This window comes from Monodon monoceros, unplaced genomic scaffold (genome assembly GCF_005190385.1).
Source record: "Monodon monoceros isolate NGI ecotype Baffin Bay Population unplaced genomic scaffold, NGI_Narwhal_1 Super_Scaffold_1, whole genome shotgun sequence".
NCBI lineage: Eukaryota > Metazoa > Chordata > Mammalia > Artiodactyla > Monodontidae > Monodon > Monodon monoceros.
Window position 1 is genome coordinate 58399472 of NW_021703765.1, and position 14409 is coordinate 58413880.

At 45.4% G+C, this 14409-nt stretch overlaps 1 protein-coding gene across 1 annotated transcript in view; it reads right to left on the bottom strand.

Annotated features, from left to right (window-relative positions):
• PIEZO2 (piezo type mechanosensitive ion channel component 2) overlaps positions 1-14409 on the bottom strand; it is a 330011-nt gene that overhangs the window by 77817 nt on the left and 237785 nt on the right. Inside the window, exons 15-18 of the mRNA XM_029230410.1 lie at positions 14189-14337; positions 11931-12104; positions 2378-2571; positions 648-808 (exon numbers count right to left, since the gene is read on the bottom strand). Of these exons, the coding sequence (XP_029086243.1) occupies positions 648-808; positions 2378-2571; positions 11931-12104; positions 14189-14337 (678 nt within the window). The remainder of the gene's footprint in view (positions 1-647; positions 809-2377; positions 2572-11930; positions 12105-14188; positions 14338-14409) is intronic.

The following is a 14409-nucleotide window of genomic DNA, read 5'->3' on the forward strand; positions in this document are numbered from 1 at the left end:
CTAATTTTTAGAGGGCAAAGACTCTTTGAGTTGTCACTAACTCAAAAAGAGTCCAGGGAAATTAGAAATATGTGAAAATTATCTGTTGAAGAAATTGAAAGAAAGCTAACTTCTCACAGTAAACACCAAACCATTGTTGGCTGAATGATGACTCTTCTCTTTTCAGGTAAGAAAACAGAAGTGCCATTACAATGTTGAAAGACTTTGTGCTTCATCTCAGAAACTCCAATCGTGAACAGGGTGAGTTCTAAGAAAGATTCTATCAAATTTTGGAACCTGCGTTTCCTTGGTAGCATGTACCGGAATGTTGTTGCTTTCCCCAAAGAGAATTTATGGAGGTAGATTCCCACGCGCGTTGTGCAGAAAAGTATCCTGTCTCATACCCTTCACTAAAGACTAGATGAAAATCAGGAACCTCTGTGATAGGACCACACTGATGAGGGACTAAGCCGGGGGCTCTTTCTGCCCCGAGATCACTCCCTCTTCTCAGAATAGCTGTCCTGTGTGTCAAGTGTATGTGCCTGTCTCACACCTTGGTGTCCTGACGTCGTGGGAAATCACCTTTAAAAAATCAGGGACAGTTGACAAAGGAAAGTGGCAACGGGCCCTGGTTCGGTTTGGCCTGAGGATAAACAGGCGTCACTTGCCTCTTTCACGGACACCCAGATGATGTAGGAGGAGACGATCTTGATGATGTGAAGCTCCAGGATCCACCACAGGAACGTCTGCAGCTGGTGGAAGCACTCCAGGAACTTCAGGAACAGCACCGTGAGGCGGTCTATCACCAGGTGCCACTTGTTCCTCAGATCTGCAGGGCAGGGAATGTGCCCGAGGGCACGAAAAGGGCTTGTATGTGCGATTACGGTTGAAAGCCTACCTTGTATCATTCCCATGGGAACGAGAAGCTGCAAGATCAGAGGAGTGGATGAATTCTATCTAAGACACCCCGATCTGGAGGAAGGTGGCCCAAGAATCCCACGTCCAGTGATGACTTCGATGTCACACGCCGAGAATGAACGAAGGACAGGCTGCTTTCACCCACCTTTTCATTAAATTTGTGCAAAAAAGAATTTTGACCTTGTTTACTCTTAGGGCTGAGCTATGATTCCTTGATTTCCCCCGAATATTAAGTAGCTGAGCTCCCTCTTCATGACATTTTTTTTTGCCAAAACAGTGGTTCCTTAAGCGCCAATCTCCTTGCCGGGGCTTAACTAGGGGGTGGGCAAAGCCCACCAGCCGCCCTGGATGAGCCCACCCCTGTCACAGCGGAGGATGGACCTGAGAGGCTGAACGACTGAGTCACAGTTCACCAAGTGTGGCACTCAGACTCATTCCAGTCACAATTTTTAATCAAATTTGTCATTTTCTACCTTCCACCTTGTGCTAGGGAATAACATTTTGCAGACCAGGGTCATACTTCTGCCTAGAAGGTCTGTCCCGGTTAATCTGAACAAAAGTCCTCACAGGGCTGTTTCACGCAATCAGCCTGTCCCCACCTTTGCAGATAGAAGCTCACGGGCCCAGGCAGATAAGACCCAGGGTCTCTGTACGTAGTTTCCTGACCTGGCTGGGGTGTTTGCAACAGGTAATATACTTGGTTTTGAAAGTTTAAGGAAGGTTTTAGTTATTGTGAAAATGTTTATTTACAGAGCGACTCGGGTGACTCACTACAGGATTGAGGTCACACCTGGGCACAGTTTCGAGGTTACAGGGGCAAGTAAAGAGGAAGCTGCAGCCCAGTTTTTGGTGAGACGTTATTGTAAAGCTCAAACCTGCCTTTAAGTATAAAATAGAACCTAGTCCTGAGCCCTTGATCCCCAGAGCTTGGTTTCATTCACCTGAGGAAGGCACATCCCTCAGATACGGAGGGAGCATTTCTGGGCTCTCCTAGGGTTTCTGCGACGAGTGGGCAAAGGGGCCAGTTTGTGGGGAGCTTGTCTTTGGGAGGGATCTTCCTCCTGGTGCTGCCTTTTATATTCTACTTTGTAAAGCACAGAGCACCAGGAAAAACAAGGGCAGCATCTCAGCGTCACAGCCTCAGAATGTCACCCCCCCCCCCACCAAAGGCTATGCTCTCTGGTTCCTCCATGCTTCCTGGGAACTAACAGACTAAACGAAACTGGGCAGGACCCTGCAGGACCCAGACAACCAGCCATCTGCCATCTTCCTCTAAGTCAGAATTACAGGGAAATCATTGGGGCAACTGGAACAGGAAAGCTATGACTACAGCAACCAAAAGACCACACCCTGGTCTCTAGTTCACTGCCTGGGTCGAGTGTATACTCGTTTTATGCACTTGGAGCAAGTCAGTGTTTCATTCCCTCCGTCTGGGAGCCAGCATCTTCTGAGCAGCTCCTGGGGTGGGCGGGCAGCTTACCTGACGTCTCTTCCTCCTCCTCGTCGTCCTCTTCCTCACTGTCCTTGCCGAGCTCACCCTTCTTGGCCTTTGCAGGGCAACCCCCCGGCTTCTCCTCCCCAGGTCCAGCCAGCTGCTTGGCTTCCACCACCTCCAAGCTGCCGGTCGGCTTCATCATGGCGAGGTCCGGAAGGCTTCCCTCGGGGTGGGCCAGTCTGTGGGCAGAGAGCAGCCAAATCAGGGGAGGGAAGGGTTCCGGAGGATGCCAGTGAGGGGCCCGCGAAGGAGGATAAACAAAACGGAAGTCACTACACAGCCTGGCATGTGGGCTTGTTAGCATCTGGTCGCTTTTTATTTCTTAAAGCTCTTTCTAAAAACGAACTGTAAACTCAGGTTTGGTTAGCTCTTCCAATTCAGGTTCTAGTGATGAGTTGGTCATGAGAGCTAGCGACACCTAAACTTGACATTTTTCCCACGGGAGAAAATGGTCAGAGTTTAGGATGGAGAAGCATGAAATGGCATCGTGTAGAGCAAGCATTTCATGGCTTCACAGGGGGACTTACTCATTTTGGTAGATTGGTAATTTTTTCTTGATGCTGCTCAAAGTAATTGAAATAGAAAGGAAAAAAAGGAGATGAGAACAGAAGAATTATAAGGAGAGTCAGAGATCACACATCATGCTATGCATCGTCCACTATTGCATTCCTGTACACTGGTGCAGGGGTCCCAACGCCAAGTGCATTCCAGGATGGCAGCAGCAGCAGGCTTTGGGAACCCCGTGCCTGGCAACTGATCTGAGAGTGGACGGGACTGCAGTGGTAAAGGACAGAATGCAGAGACTGCTGAGGCAAATCAGATCATGCTTTTTTAGTAACACCGCAAACTATCCCCCAGGAATCAAGTCATTCACATTGTAAGCAGGGATTTTAAAATTCTTAAATAACGTGTAACATCAGTCAACCTTTGCACAGGCCAATCCCATTCTGCCGTCATCTGAAGCATATGCAGCGGGTGCTAATGCTTTTGGGGGTGAGAAGCCTGCATCACGCCCCATCCTTGGGCACCAGGTGAGCTGCTAGACCAGCTCTCCTGAGAAGACATGCATGAGCCTGGATGAAGGAGCTGAGCCTCTGAGCTCGTGGGAGCTGCAGCCTCACCGAGCCCAGCAGACTCTCGGGCGGTCCAGCTTATTTTGTGGTGGATAATAACAAGTACGATCTTTCTCCTCAATTTTTTAAAAAAGTATATCTTTTTATTCATATTCAAATGAATGTTTGAAGGAACATTTGTGGGCAATAGATATTAGGAAAAGGTCTATTGGAATTACACATAGTCCTCTCCATTTGCAATAATTAAGCTATACATTTCAGCCTGGCTGTAACAGGATGGACACTGTATATATCTGTATTGGATTATATACACTGTATTATATCTGTACCGTTGTGGGCTCTGAGTCAATTATTTCACCTCTCTGGAATTTACTTGTTTTTTGTTTTTTACAAAATGAGGAAGTTTGGCTACATAAAAATCCAAGCTCACATGCAACTTGTTGGTTTTACATTTAAAACGCCTGTGATATTGGATAACTGTGGTCATGAATCTGCATTGTCCTTAGACTGTTAGAGGGGTTCTCCTTCAAAAGTCATTCTTTTTAACAGGGTGTCAAGTAGGTAAATGACAGAGTGTCAGAAACGAATTGTTCATTTAATGAACAAAGAACGTTCTGAGGATGGTAGAAGAAATTGTGCAGATATACACTTGCTTATTTTCTTAAGGTAGACAATTCACCCTCCACCTTTGGGGAAGTTCCCCATTCTTGAAACTGTAGTTCCACATCTCCTACACCAGCTCCGTGCATCAACTTTCAGGGTACTTCTTTTCTGTCCCTGCTTCATCAGGACTCTACGTATTAAAGGGTATTAAGGTGAAAGTCAGGTGCTACACAAATGTCAATGTTTCTATGTCCTCTTCAGGGTAAGCAAGGGGTTGCATTTTACAAGTGAGAAGCCACTTTCACAATGACAGAAATTTGTGGATTTTACTGTGGAAGTATGACCACTTATATAATCTACCTCGGCACTGCCACGACTTGATACTGAAAACAACTTTCCAGTAATGAGTGCTATTTATGGAGGGAAACTCCCAGAGATGAGGCTGTTTCTGCAGTTGCCACTATGGCTACGTAACAAAAAGTCCTCCAGCCACGAGACCCCCAAAGTGCTGTCCAGATTGAGGGGAGATTGTTGAACGAAGGAATCACAGAAGAACCTCAGACTAAACCTTTTGGAAGTAAGTCCGGAAGATCTACTTCTGGAAACTTGTCAGTTACAGGAGACCTGGGGCTTGATGGAGCTGGGGGTGTCGGGGAGAGGGGAGAGAGCTCCTGTGTCTAATGCTGCTACCTCCCCTCTGACATCATCCTCGTGAGGAAACAGTGACACTGATGCCCTCTGGAGCAGCCTGACCTCCGAGCTTGTAACACAGGGCCAACAAAAAAAAAAAAAAAAAAAAGAAAGAAAGAAAAGACAAAAGGGGAAGCGTGTATCAGGCTATAATTTACCAACCTAGGTGTTTGCCATCTGAAATTTCACCGAGAAAATTTGCGTGTGTAAAATGAGTACAGATGAAAGAAAGTATTTTCAATGCATGGTTGGAGTTTCTATTTTAAAAAGACACTTGTGTGAATCCTTTCGACTTTCAATTTTTTCTCATTTTTCTCATAGCTTTTTCTTTGAGTCAATCCAGAACAATGTTAAAAGCATGCTCTTTGGAATCAGAACGACTTAGATTCAAGCCTCAACTAGACATCTTACTAGCGAGAGGACTGACAAAGTTTATTACCATGTCTTTTATTTTTTAAAATTTTTAATTAAAATATAGTTGATTTACAATGTTGCGCTAGATTCAGGTGCACAACGAAGTGATTCAGTTATACATGTGTATATATATATATACACACATTGGGTTGGCCAAACAGTTCATTGGGGTTTTTCCAATGTTACTGAAAAACCCGAACAAACTGTTTGGCCAACCCAGTATATATTTGCCGTGTCTTTTAAATCTCAGTTTGCTGATCTGTGAAATGGAATAACAGTGCCTACTTCCTGGGATGTTGTGAAAATGGAAGTGATTTCCGTTAAGTGCTTAACACGGTGCTTAGTACACAGGCACATTTTTAGAGTAAAGAACCATCTGCTAACGACAGATTTGCATATACTTTTTGATAATCCGCATCATCAATTCATGCTAAGGAAGAGGCAGAATCAGGACACACCTTCGTGTGGGACCACATAGCACAGGTTGCTGGGGTGGGCGCTCAATTTGGACTCTAATTCTGTCATCAGCATATTCCTTAATGGCTTGTGGGTTAAAATGGCCATTCAGAGAACAGTGCAAACGTTTCTCCCTCGAGAATCTGTCTCTGATAGTCTCAATGCCCAGGGCCTCTTATGGCCACCATCACCTCCCTCCGCCATGTGGCCAGATCGGGTGGGTTGCTGCAGGGCTGGGGTCCGACTGCCCAGGGCAAGGTCGAGGCAGAACTGGCTGCCCCTTTGCTGTCATGGACGGCTGTATCGATTCCCCAGGAAAGCCTGTGTACCTGAACTTAGATACGTACCTCTCCCTAGCTAATTTTAAAAAGGGATCCTGATTTTTCAAAGACTAAATTAAAAACCACCCTCTAGTGAAAAAATCATTCCTGAAACTTCCAGCAAAGGAACTTAGGATCCTTGTAATTCTCTGCTGATCCTCACGTGTGGATTATCCCATCACTGGTGGATGATTTCCACTTTGGGATCCAAACCGACCAGCTGATGAACCAGATTCTCCCGGACCCCGCCCCAGCTTCCTTAAATCCCACCGTTTTGCCTGTCTTTCCCCTCAGGGAGCCCATTTCCTTCTCTTCTGCATTTTCTTGACCTCGCCTGTAACTCTGGTCTTGCTTTTACGATGATCCAAGCTCTGAGCTTAATCCTCTGACTATTTCTTAGCCACGACGGTTCTCTCCTCTTGCATTCCAACAGAGCAGGTGACTTTTGTCTGTTTATTCACCCACCCTCTCTCTTTCATGCTTCCGCAGCTCTGTAAGTCAATGTGTGCATTTCTCAATTTGTGTCCACATCATTTTATTCTCTCCTTGAGGACAGAAATCCAGTCTCACTCTGCTCACCTCCCTTTGCTTGGTGTACACTATCATTCCCTGAGTGTTTGCTGAGTGAATTCTATACACTGGAGAGGCATTCTAATTTGAAACCAAAGAAACAAATTATGGAGAGCTGAAGAGGTTTAAGTCTGTACTAGGAGTTGACTTTGAAAAGCCACATATTAAGCTACTTTCCAATAAAGAAAATGGAAATTCTACTACGGTAAAATCCCCTAAGGCCTAAATTCTATTTATTTATAACTACTCCAAGGTAAACTGCACTCAACCCATTCATTAGACTATTAGAAAAAAGGAACTTTCTTGCAAATGTGTACTATTTATAAGTAATATTTAAAGTAGAAGTTTTAAAACTCTTTAAGATTATATTCTGGAACTCCTAAGCACTTTGAGAAAACTGTATTCAAAGATGAGCAGTTGATTTAATTTAATTCAATTTAATGTCACATCTTAACTCTGTGTGGTAGTAATTCCTCCAAAAATAATCTACTAGACAAGATTGGGTATAATGGCTCTGGCTTGTGTATATGTGGGAGAAATAATCATTACTCCTGTTAAAATCTTCTAAATCAGTCTGTTTACAGACTCAGCTGGAACTTCCTGCAATTTTTCACATCATCAAAATTTTACCAGTCACCCACTGTCCTAAACACACCCGCCACCTCACACCTCGTAAGGTCAAGTCTAAATTGTAATCGACGCAGAAGTCAAATGTAGCTATGTCCCCTCTTTCATTGGAACTCATGTTTACAAACACATTATTCTCCTTATAAAACAGCATTGAGCGTACAGAAATAAATTTTGGGAGATAGAAAGCTTATTTACTTAAATAAAAGGTTCACCCTATCATTGGACACACTTCACGTTCAGCCTTTCAGAGGCACACATTGTCCAGAGAGGGACGGGTTTGTTAGGTCACGTGTCCCTTAAGGCAGAGCTCTGGCCTTTCTTAAAATGTTAGCATTCAGAGAAAAATGAGAGATTCCACTGGAAAGAAGACTGACCGAATGGTGGAATGCTTCAAGTTTTAAATTATTTTAGATGACTTTGCATCTAGATCATTCTAAGAACTCCTGAGTGAATTCACTGGCCTTGTGACTTGGGTTAATGGGTATAGGCTTTCTCTCAAGAGAAAAGTCGGGGACAAAGGGGACCAAAACTTGTATCGTCGTCCCTCAGTATCCATGGTGGAGTGGTTCCAGGACCCCCGAAGATACCAAAATCCACGGATGCTCAAGTCCCTTATATAAAATGGTGTAGTATTTTCATATAACCCACGCACATCCTCCTGTATACTTTAAATCATCTCTAGATGACTTACAATGCCTAATACTATGTGAATGCCATGTAAATAGTAGCTTGCTCACAGCAAATTCAAGTTTTGCTTTGGGGAACTTTCTGGAATTTTTTTTCTTTTCACATATTTTTGATCTGTAATTGGTTGAATCCATGCATGCAGAACCCGTGGATATGGAAGGCCAAGTGTGTCAGCCATCAGAGCCCATCAAACCAATTCCTGACCTCTTGGGTGCTCCAGCCACCTCCTCTTAAAGCAAATGGTCAATACTTTATGAGAAACACTGAGGGAGAGAGACAGAGATTATGCTTCCTTATGCTTAGAGGGATAAGATTGATGCAGCTGCTCGAGATTTCTGGTTCGAGTCTCCATCTTACTTCTCTTCCTGGCAGCTAAAAACCTGAGGTTGACTTTTCTCTCTCAGGCTGTCCACAAAACTGGACCCAAAGGGAGCAAGCCCGGCCTCCTTCCTCTTCTGCAGAGATCTGCACACAGTGTGCTAAGTTTTTACACCTCCTTCTAGAAGTTCTGCCTCCTAGGGTTTGCTATTTGGTTGTCAGCCTTGGGATGTTACTTAAGATAACGACTAGAAAACCAACAAATCTTTCCCAGGGTTATTTTGTTAAGTGGATTTCTTGCAAAATACATGTTTCTATTACCTAAATTACTGACTTGATTACTAATGGCATGAAGTTATGGGAGCGGGCATTTTAATTCACCTACTTGATAAAGTAAGAAGAGTTTTGGTAAATTAGACCCCAAAGGCTCTTTTCTCTGAACTCTTAGGGCACTTGAGGATAACTCTACACACGGCACATGTCAAAGCTCACTCTTTATTATGTGTGGTTACCTGCATGGCTTATCTCCCCAGCTGGGTGATATGCTTCTAAGGTACTGCCCAGCTTTGCCTTTTTGGCAGAAAGCAAATATATTGTGAAGTTGGGTCGTGTAAAATACCGACCTTCAATACGTTGCTCTTTCAAGTAGACGTATATTTGAAGAAACTGATGCTTTAATTTTCTCTTAACCATAGATTGTTGTGACCATTGTCACTTCATTCAGGAATATCTACTGAGGGTCCACTAATGGTTAAGCCTCCACGGTAAGTGAGATGGATTTTACAGGGACTCCGGGCCTGCGGGGTGGAGGCCTCGAGCAGGGGAGACAAGACAGCCAGACAGATAGGGGCTGAAGGCCAGTGTCGGGGGACAGCGATGAGAAAGTGCCCCGGGAATTCAGAGCAAGGGCAGTTCCGCTCAGCGGGGAGCCAGCAGTGTTGGGCAGGTCTGTGGAGGAGCTGGTTCTTGAGCTGAACTCTCCGTCACGTGTTCAAGAGGGAGGTGGGCTCGCAGGCTAGCCGGGAACCAACGCTACCAAGGGTGACGTCAGTGGGGCTCGCGGCTGAGCCAGGCCAACGCCGAGGGCCAGCTGAAGACCCGCGGCCACCTCCGAGTCCGCTCGGCAGCACCGTTCGGTCCAAACGCCGAATGGCTGGGTTTGTAAAAACATCCAGCGCACCTGCAGGCCACGCCCACTGTCTGACGACGCCATTTTTCACTTACAAGCTAATGGAGCGTTTGACACCCCCAGAGACCATTAACAAAAAGGAAAACGAGAGAGAAAACGTTGAGGTACCCACCTATTTATTATCAGATACACGCGCCCATTGACCTTGGCATGGCTACGCGGGGGCACAAGGAAGCAGGCGGTGGCAGCGGGGGACAGTTGGAGAGAGAAAGAGGAGAGTGTTAGCCAGAGAGGAGGAGCTGATGTCCCGTAAGCTCTGCACCACCACATGTGTCACCGACATGCTTCATGCACCGGAGGAGGGTCCAGACAGCGAGATTCGGCAGCAGAGAAATCAGAGTCGGGAAATCGCCGGACGGTAACAGTCTCTCCCTCCCTCCCCCCCAGTCACACACCTTGTCAGGAATCTGTAAGGTTTACATGTCCAGAACGCATTTATCAGATAAAATACCACGGAAAACATTAATTCTTGCTCCTTCCCCAGAATTAAAAGAAGAAAATCCTCCTAAATGTCCATATTCAACATACTGTTTTCTGAGGTGTTCTAAAACTGAAGACAGAAAAAACTCATTCTATTTCTATATGCATCACAGTACTTTCTAAAACAAATTATGGACAAACTGCAGTGACGGACATTTAAACAAGGAGTGGATACTTAGTACCTTATTAAGTATATATTATATAATAATTACATTGTGATTATGTTATATATTTTATCAGTATATAAGGGAAATGATATTCCTGAGGATGCCTACCTAGAACTAATAATAGTTTCACATAAGGTATATCATAAAACACTTTCATAATGCTAACTTTATAAATTGTGGAAGGCTAAACACAATGAATTCTGCTTCAGGCACAAGTGACATTTGCCTACAGGGCCTACACAAACCACAAAAACGACAGCAAAACAGGAAAAAGGACAGTTGGCTATTCACAGAAACAACAGGACTGGAATCACTTTAAGGGACAAAATGCATTGATTATTCCCAATTTGGGAGTTGTTTTTTTTTCCCCCCCCCCCAGCATCTACTAAGTGGGCAGGAACAGAGAAGGCAAAGCTGGACAGTCAATCCCAACTCCAAAAATATGTTTTTCTTCATCATTTTGATTTTAATGTAGCCATTTACTAGCGTTCTAGGGACTAAAACTACCGTGAGGTGAAAATTGCTAGTAAGGAAAATACTACAATGGAAAAGAGCTGGGAAAAAGATGGGATACGTATCTTATGTTCCAAGTTGAAACTTGGGGGACTTTTACATGAAACTCTTGTATGAAATCCCAAAACACCGAACTTGAGTGAGTCCTTTGAACTCCTCGAGTTTCTAGAAAACTGTTTTTCACAGAACCAAAAACGAAATCCTGCATTCCTAAACCATTCAGGTGGCTGCCATTATATACTCTCGCCTCGCCCTTTTACATTTTCTTGGAAAAGCAACAGTTAAGGGGGGTGCTCAGGCTGAGCTGCGGCCAGAGGAGGGCCAGCTCCAGTCTCAGACTGAACAGACTGCTTGGCCTCCTTCCCTGTCCTGCCAGGCGAGGGGGTTATGGGCTGGCAGGACACCAGAGCGAACAGGGAGAACACATCTTGACATAGGCTGCTGTCCTTCTCCAGAACCTACATAATTAAATCAGGTTCTACATACTTAACAGGAACTCTGTGCAACAAATTCAGTTTTCCATAATTCCACTCCTTAGTACAGCACAACACAGACAGCTTGATATTTCATAAACTGTGCATGATGAGATACTGCTGCATCTTCTTTGGATGGACACGTTGTTTCCCTTGAAAAAGAGCTAAGGGGAATTTTCAACTGTGGCATCTGTGCTCCTTTGAATACAGCACTTTGCTCCCTTATTTACTTAACAAGTGTTTTTCCAGGAACTGAATCACAGGCTATTATGTGAAGCAGAGAGGAAAATCAGTATCAAGGTTCATTAGACGAGTGCTTGTAATTTCCCCGTGATGGAGCAGATCTAGGCATGTGTGATGACCCACCGTGGCTTCAGCACACATGGCCAGGGACAGCCAGATCCATCTGCTACTTGTAAACAATTTATGTTTATCGATGGGCAGGCCACAGCAGGGAGCTGATGAAAGAAAACACTGCCTTCGCTTTCTTTCCTTAAATCTTATTCTGGTTACTCATAGATGGCAGATTCTCTCCTTTTAGCCAAGGTTCTCCCCTTCCAAGACGGAAGGTAGAATTCTGCACTACGCTCTCACTCACAACGACCTCTTCTCTGCCCGTTAGTGCGACAGAAAACCCATCCTCCGAATCAGCCAGATTCTGTAAATGTTCTAAAAACACCTCACCAGCCTGGACACAAAAGCCACATCACCACCGCTAAGGAATTCCAGTCTACACAGCCACTCTGAACTAATTCACATGCCTGTCAAGATCACTGCATGAACCATCATAAATCACTACCAACTGTTTCACAAAGCGCCGTCAAATATTCCCCATTTTTTCTCATTTTTTCCCCACTTACAGGCTGATACTCATGGCAAGTTCAGGGCTGAGATTCTAAGTGAGATGGTTGGGAGGGTCCAGGCTGCCTTCTTGGAGCTTCCTGCACGGGCTCACCTGTAGATGGTGCTGTCTTCCTTGCTGGGAATGGACTTCAGGTCCGTGAGTTCCAGGAAGCGGTCGTGGAAGTAGTGCAGGTGCAGGATGCACACCAGCAAGAAGGATGTGGGGATGAATATGCGCGTGAACAGCTCAGCCACCGTGAACTGTTTCAAGCCAAGGTCCTCCAGCCTGCAAAACAAAACGGCTTTCCCCTGTGGGCTCTCCTACCCGAACGTCTACTGGAAGTTGGCTGTTTCACAGTGATTTCATATTGAGTGTTTTCAAGACAGCATTCTCGTTTTCCCCATTTCCTGAAGCAGCTGAGCTGTTCTCCACCCCTCTCTCCCCACCCTGCTCTTCACTGGCACAACCGTCTACCTCGTGCAAAACGCCCCAATCAGGGCCTTCCCCCGACGCTTTCTTTGCCTTCCGGTCCCCACCATCTGCATCCCTTCGACCCTTGAATCTGTCCTCGTTTTCATTTCTAGCACCTCCTATTCTAGGTGGAGCCACCATCCTCACTCGCAGGACCCCCCCACTGCTGGCTGACCGTGCTGCTGTGTCTATTCTTTTTTTTTTTTTTTTTTTTTTTTGCGGTACGCGGGCCTCTCACTGCCGTGGCCTCTCCCGTTGCGGAGCCCAGGCTCCGGACGCGCAGGCTCAGCGGCCATGGCTCACGGGACCAACCGCTCCGCGGCATGTGGGATCCTCCCGGACCGGGGCACGAACCCGTGTCCCCTGCATCGGCAGGCGGACTCTCAACCACTGCGCCACCAGGAAAGCCCCTGTGTCTATTCTTGGCCTCCACACCCATCACTTTTTCCTCAGCCAGTCAAGGGTGCTTTAAAGACTTTTAGAAATTTCACCATGAATGAGATGCAAACCATCACTACCTACAAGCCCTGCACCTCCAGGTGCCTAGCTGACCTTTCCCACTTCTCCCCTTGCTCCCCACAGCCCAGCCTTCCTGCCTTTACACACACACACACACACACACACACACACACACACACACACACACACACACCAAAGTCTGCCCTGCCTCAGGCGCTCCCTGCTCGGGGAACTAAGATCCTGCATGCTGCGTGGCGCAGCCAAAAGAAAAAATGACGCCTCCTCAGGGAAGCCTGCCCTGACTATTCCATCTCTAGTTACTGTCCCCCATTCTTCAGTACCTCAACCTGTTTCTGTTTCCTTCACAGACGTGTCGCAGTTGATTTGTTTGTACACTACGTAGGTTTTTGGTTTGTCTCCTCTCCTGGACTATAAACTCCACAGGGCTCAGACTCTGTCTCTCTTGCTTCCTGTTGCATCTTCAGGTACAGAAGAGTGTCTGGCCCAGGGGAGGCACTCAAGAAATATTTGCTGAATTGACTTAAAGATATATTAGTCTAGCTACACGGTGAACCCTCCTTTTAAACTTTCCTCTTGGCCACCTCAGGATACTCAGCTCTATGCCCAGTTCTGGTGGGATTTCTAAACGAACTTCAGAAGTTTACAGAAGCAAATGAGAAAAGCCTAGACTCCTATCTATTTCATGCACAAGAAAGATTTCATCATCACTAGTCTCTGAGCACTTTCCCTGTGGCACCAACTACTCCTTAGATCTTAGCACCTGCTCCATCAGTGAGGAGAGGCTGACGTGTCACCTTATGAACCTACTGATGAGGAACTGGGCTCCAGCTAAGAAAGGAGGAAGCATGACAGTGAGGAACCGGGCAGGCGTGCTTCACATGAAACCGACACTAGAAAATGCCATTTCATTAATAATGGGCGGAAAATTCACTTTTCAGTTGATATTTATTGAGTACCTACTATGTGCTAAAAGCTCAGGGCAAGGTCATGAGAACCCCAAATGACCAAGACCTGAGTCCTCTTCTGGAGGAACCTTTATTTTTTTTTTTTGAATTTTATTTATCTTTTTATACAGCTGGTTCTTATTAGTTATCCATTTTATACATATTAGTGTATATATGTCCATCCCAATCTCCCAATTCATCCCACCCCCACCCCCACCCTGTCACTTTCCCCCCTTGGTGTCCATACGTTTGTTCTCTACATCTGTGTCTCAATTTCTGCCCTGCAAACTGGTTCATCTGTACCATTCTTCTAGAACTTATAGCCATCACTGGCTGTAAGTTCTGGAGGAACTTATAGCCAGTGATGATGTCATGTTTTACTAAAACCTCCCAGAAAGATGTCTTGAACGACACACATTCACAACTTCACGCTGTTTGTCATTTTCCATCCCGCTGTCCACCACAATTACTTACTTTTCTTTTTTCAATCCAGTCATGTTTTGCCACAGGCCCGGGAAGTTTTCAAACTGATATGTGTATATAAAGATCAGCACCAGCATCGTGTAGATAACCACCGACATCCAGAAATATTTCAGGATCCGTCTCCACCACTCATAGTGCACCTGAACAACAAATAAGAAAAAAAAAGCGGTCAGAGGAAAACTCACAAAAACACCTGCTTTATTCAAAGAAGA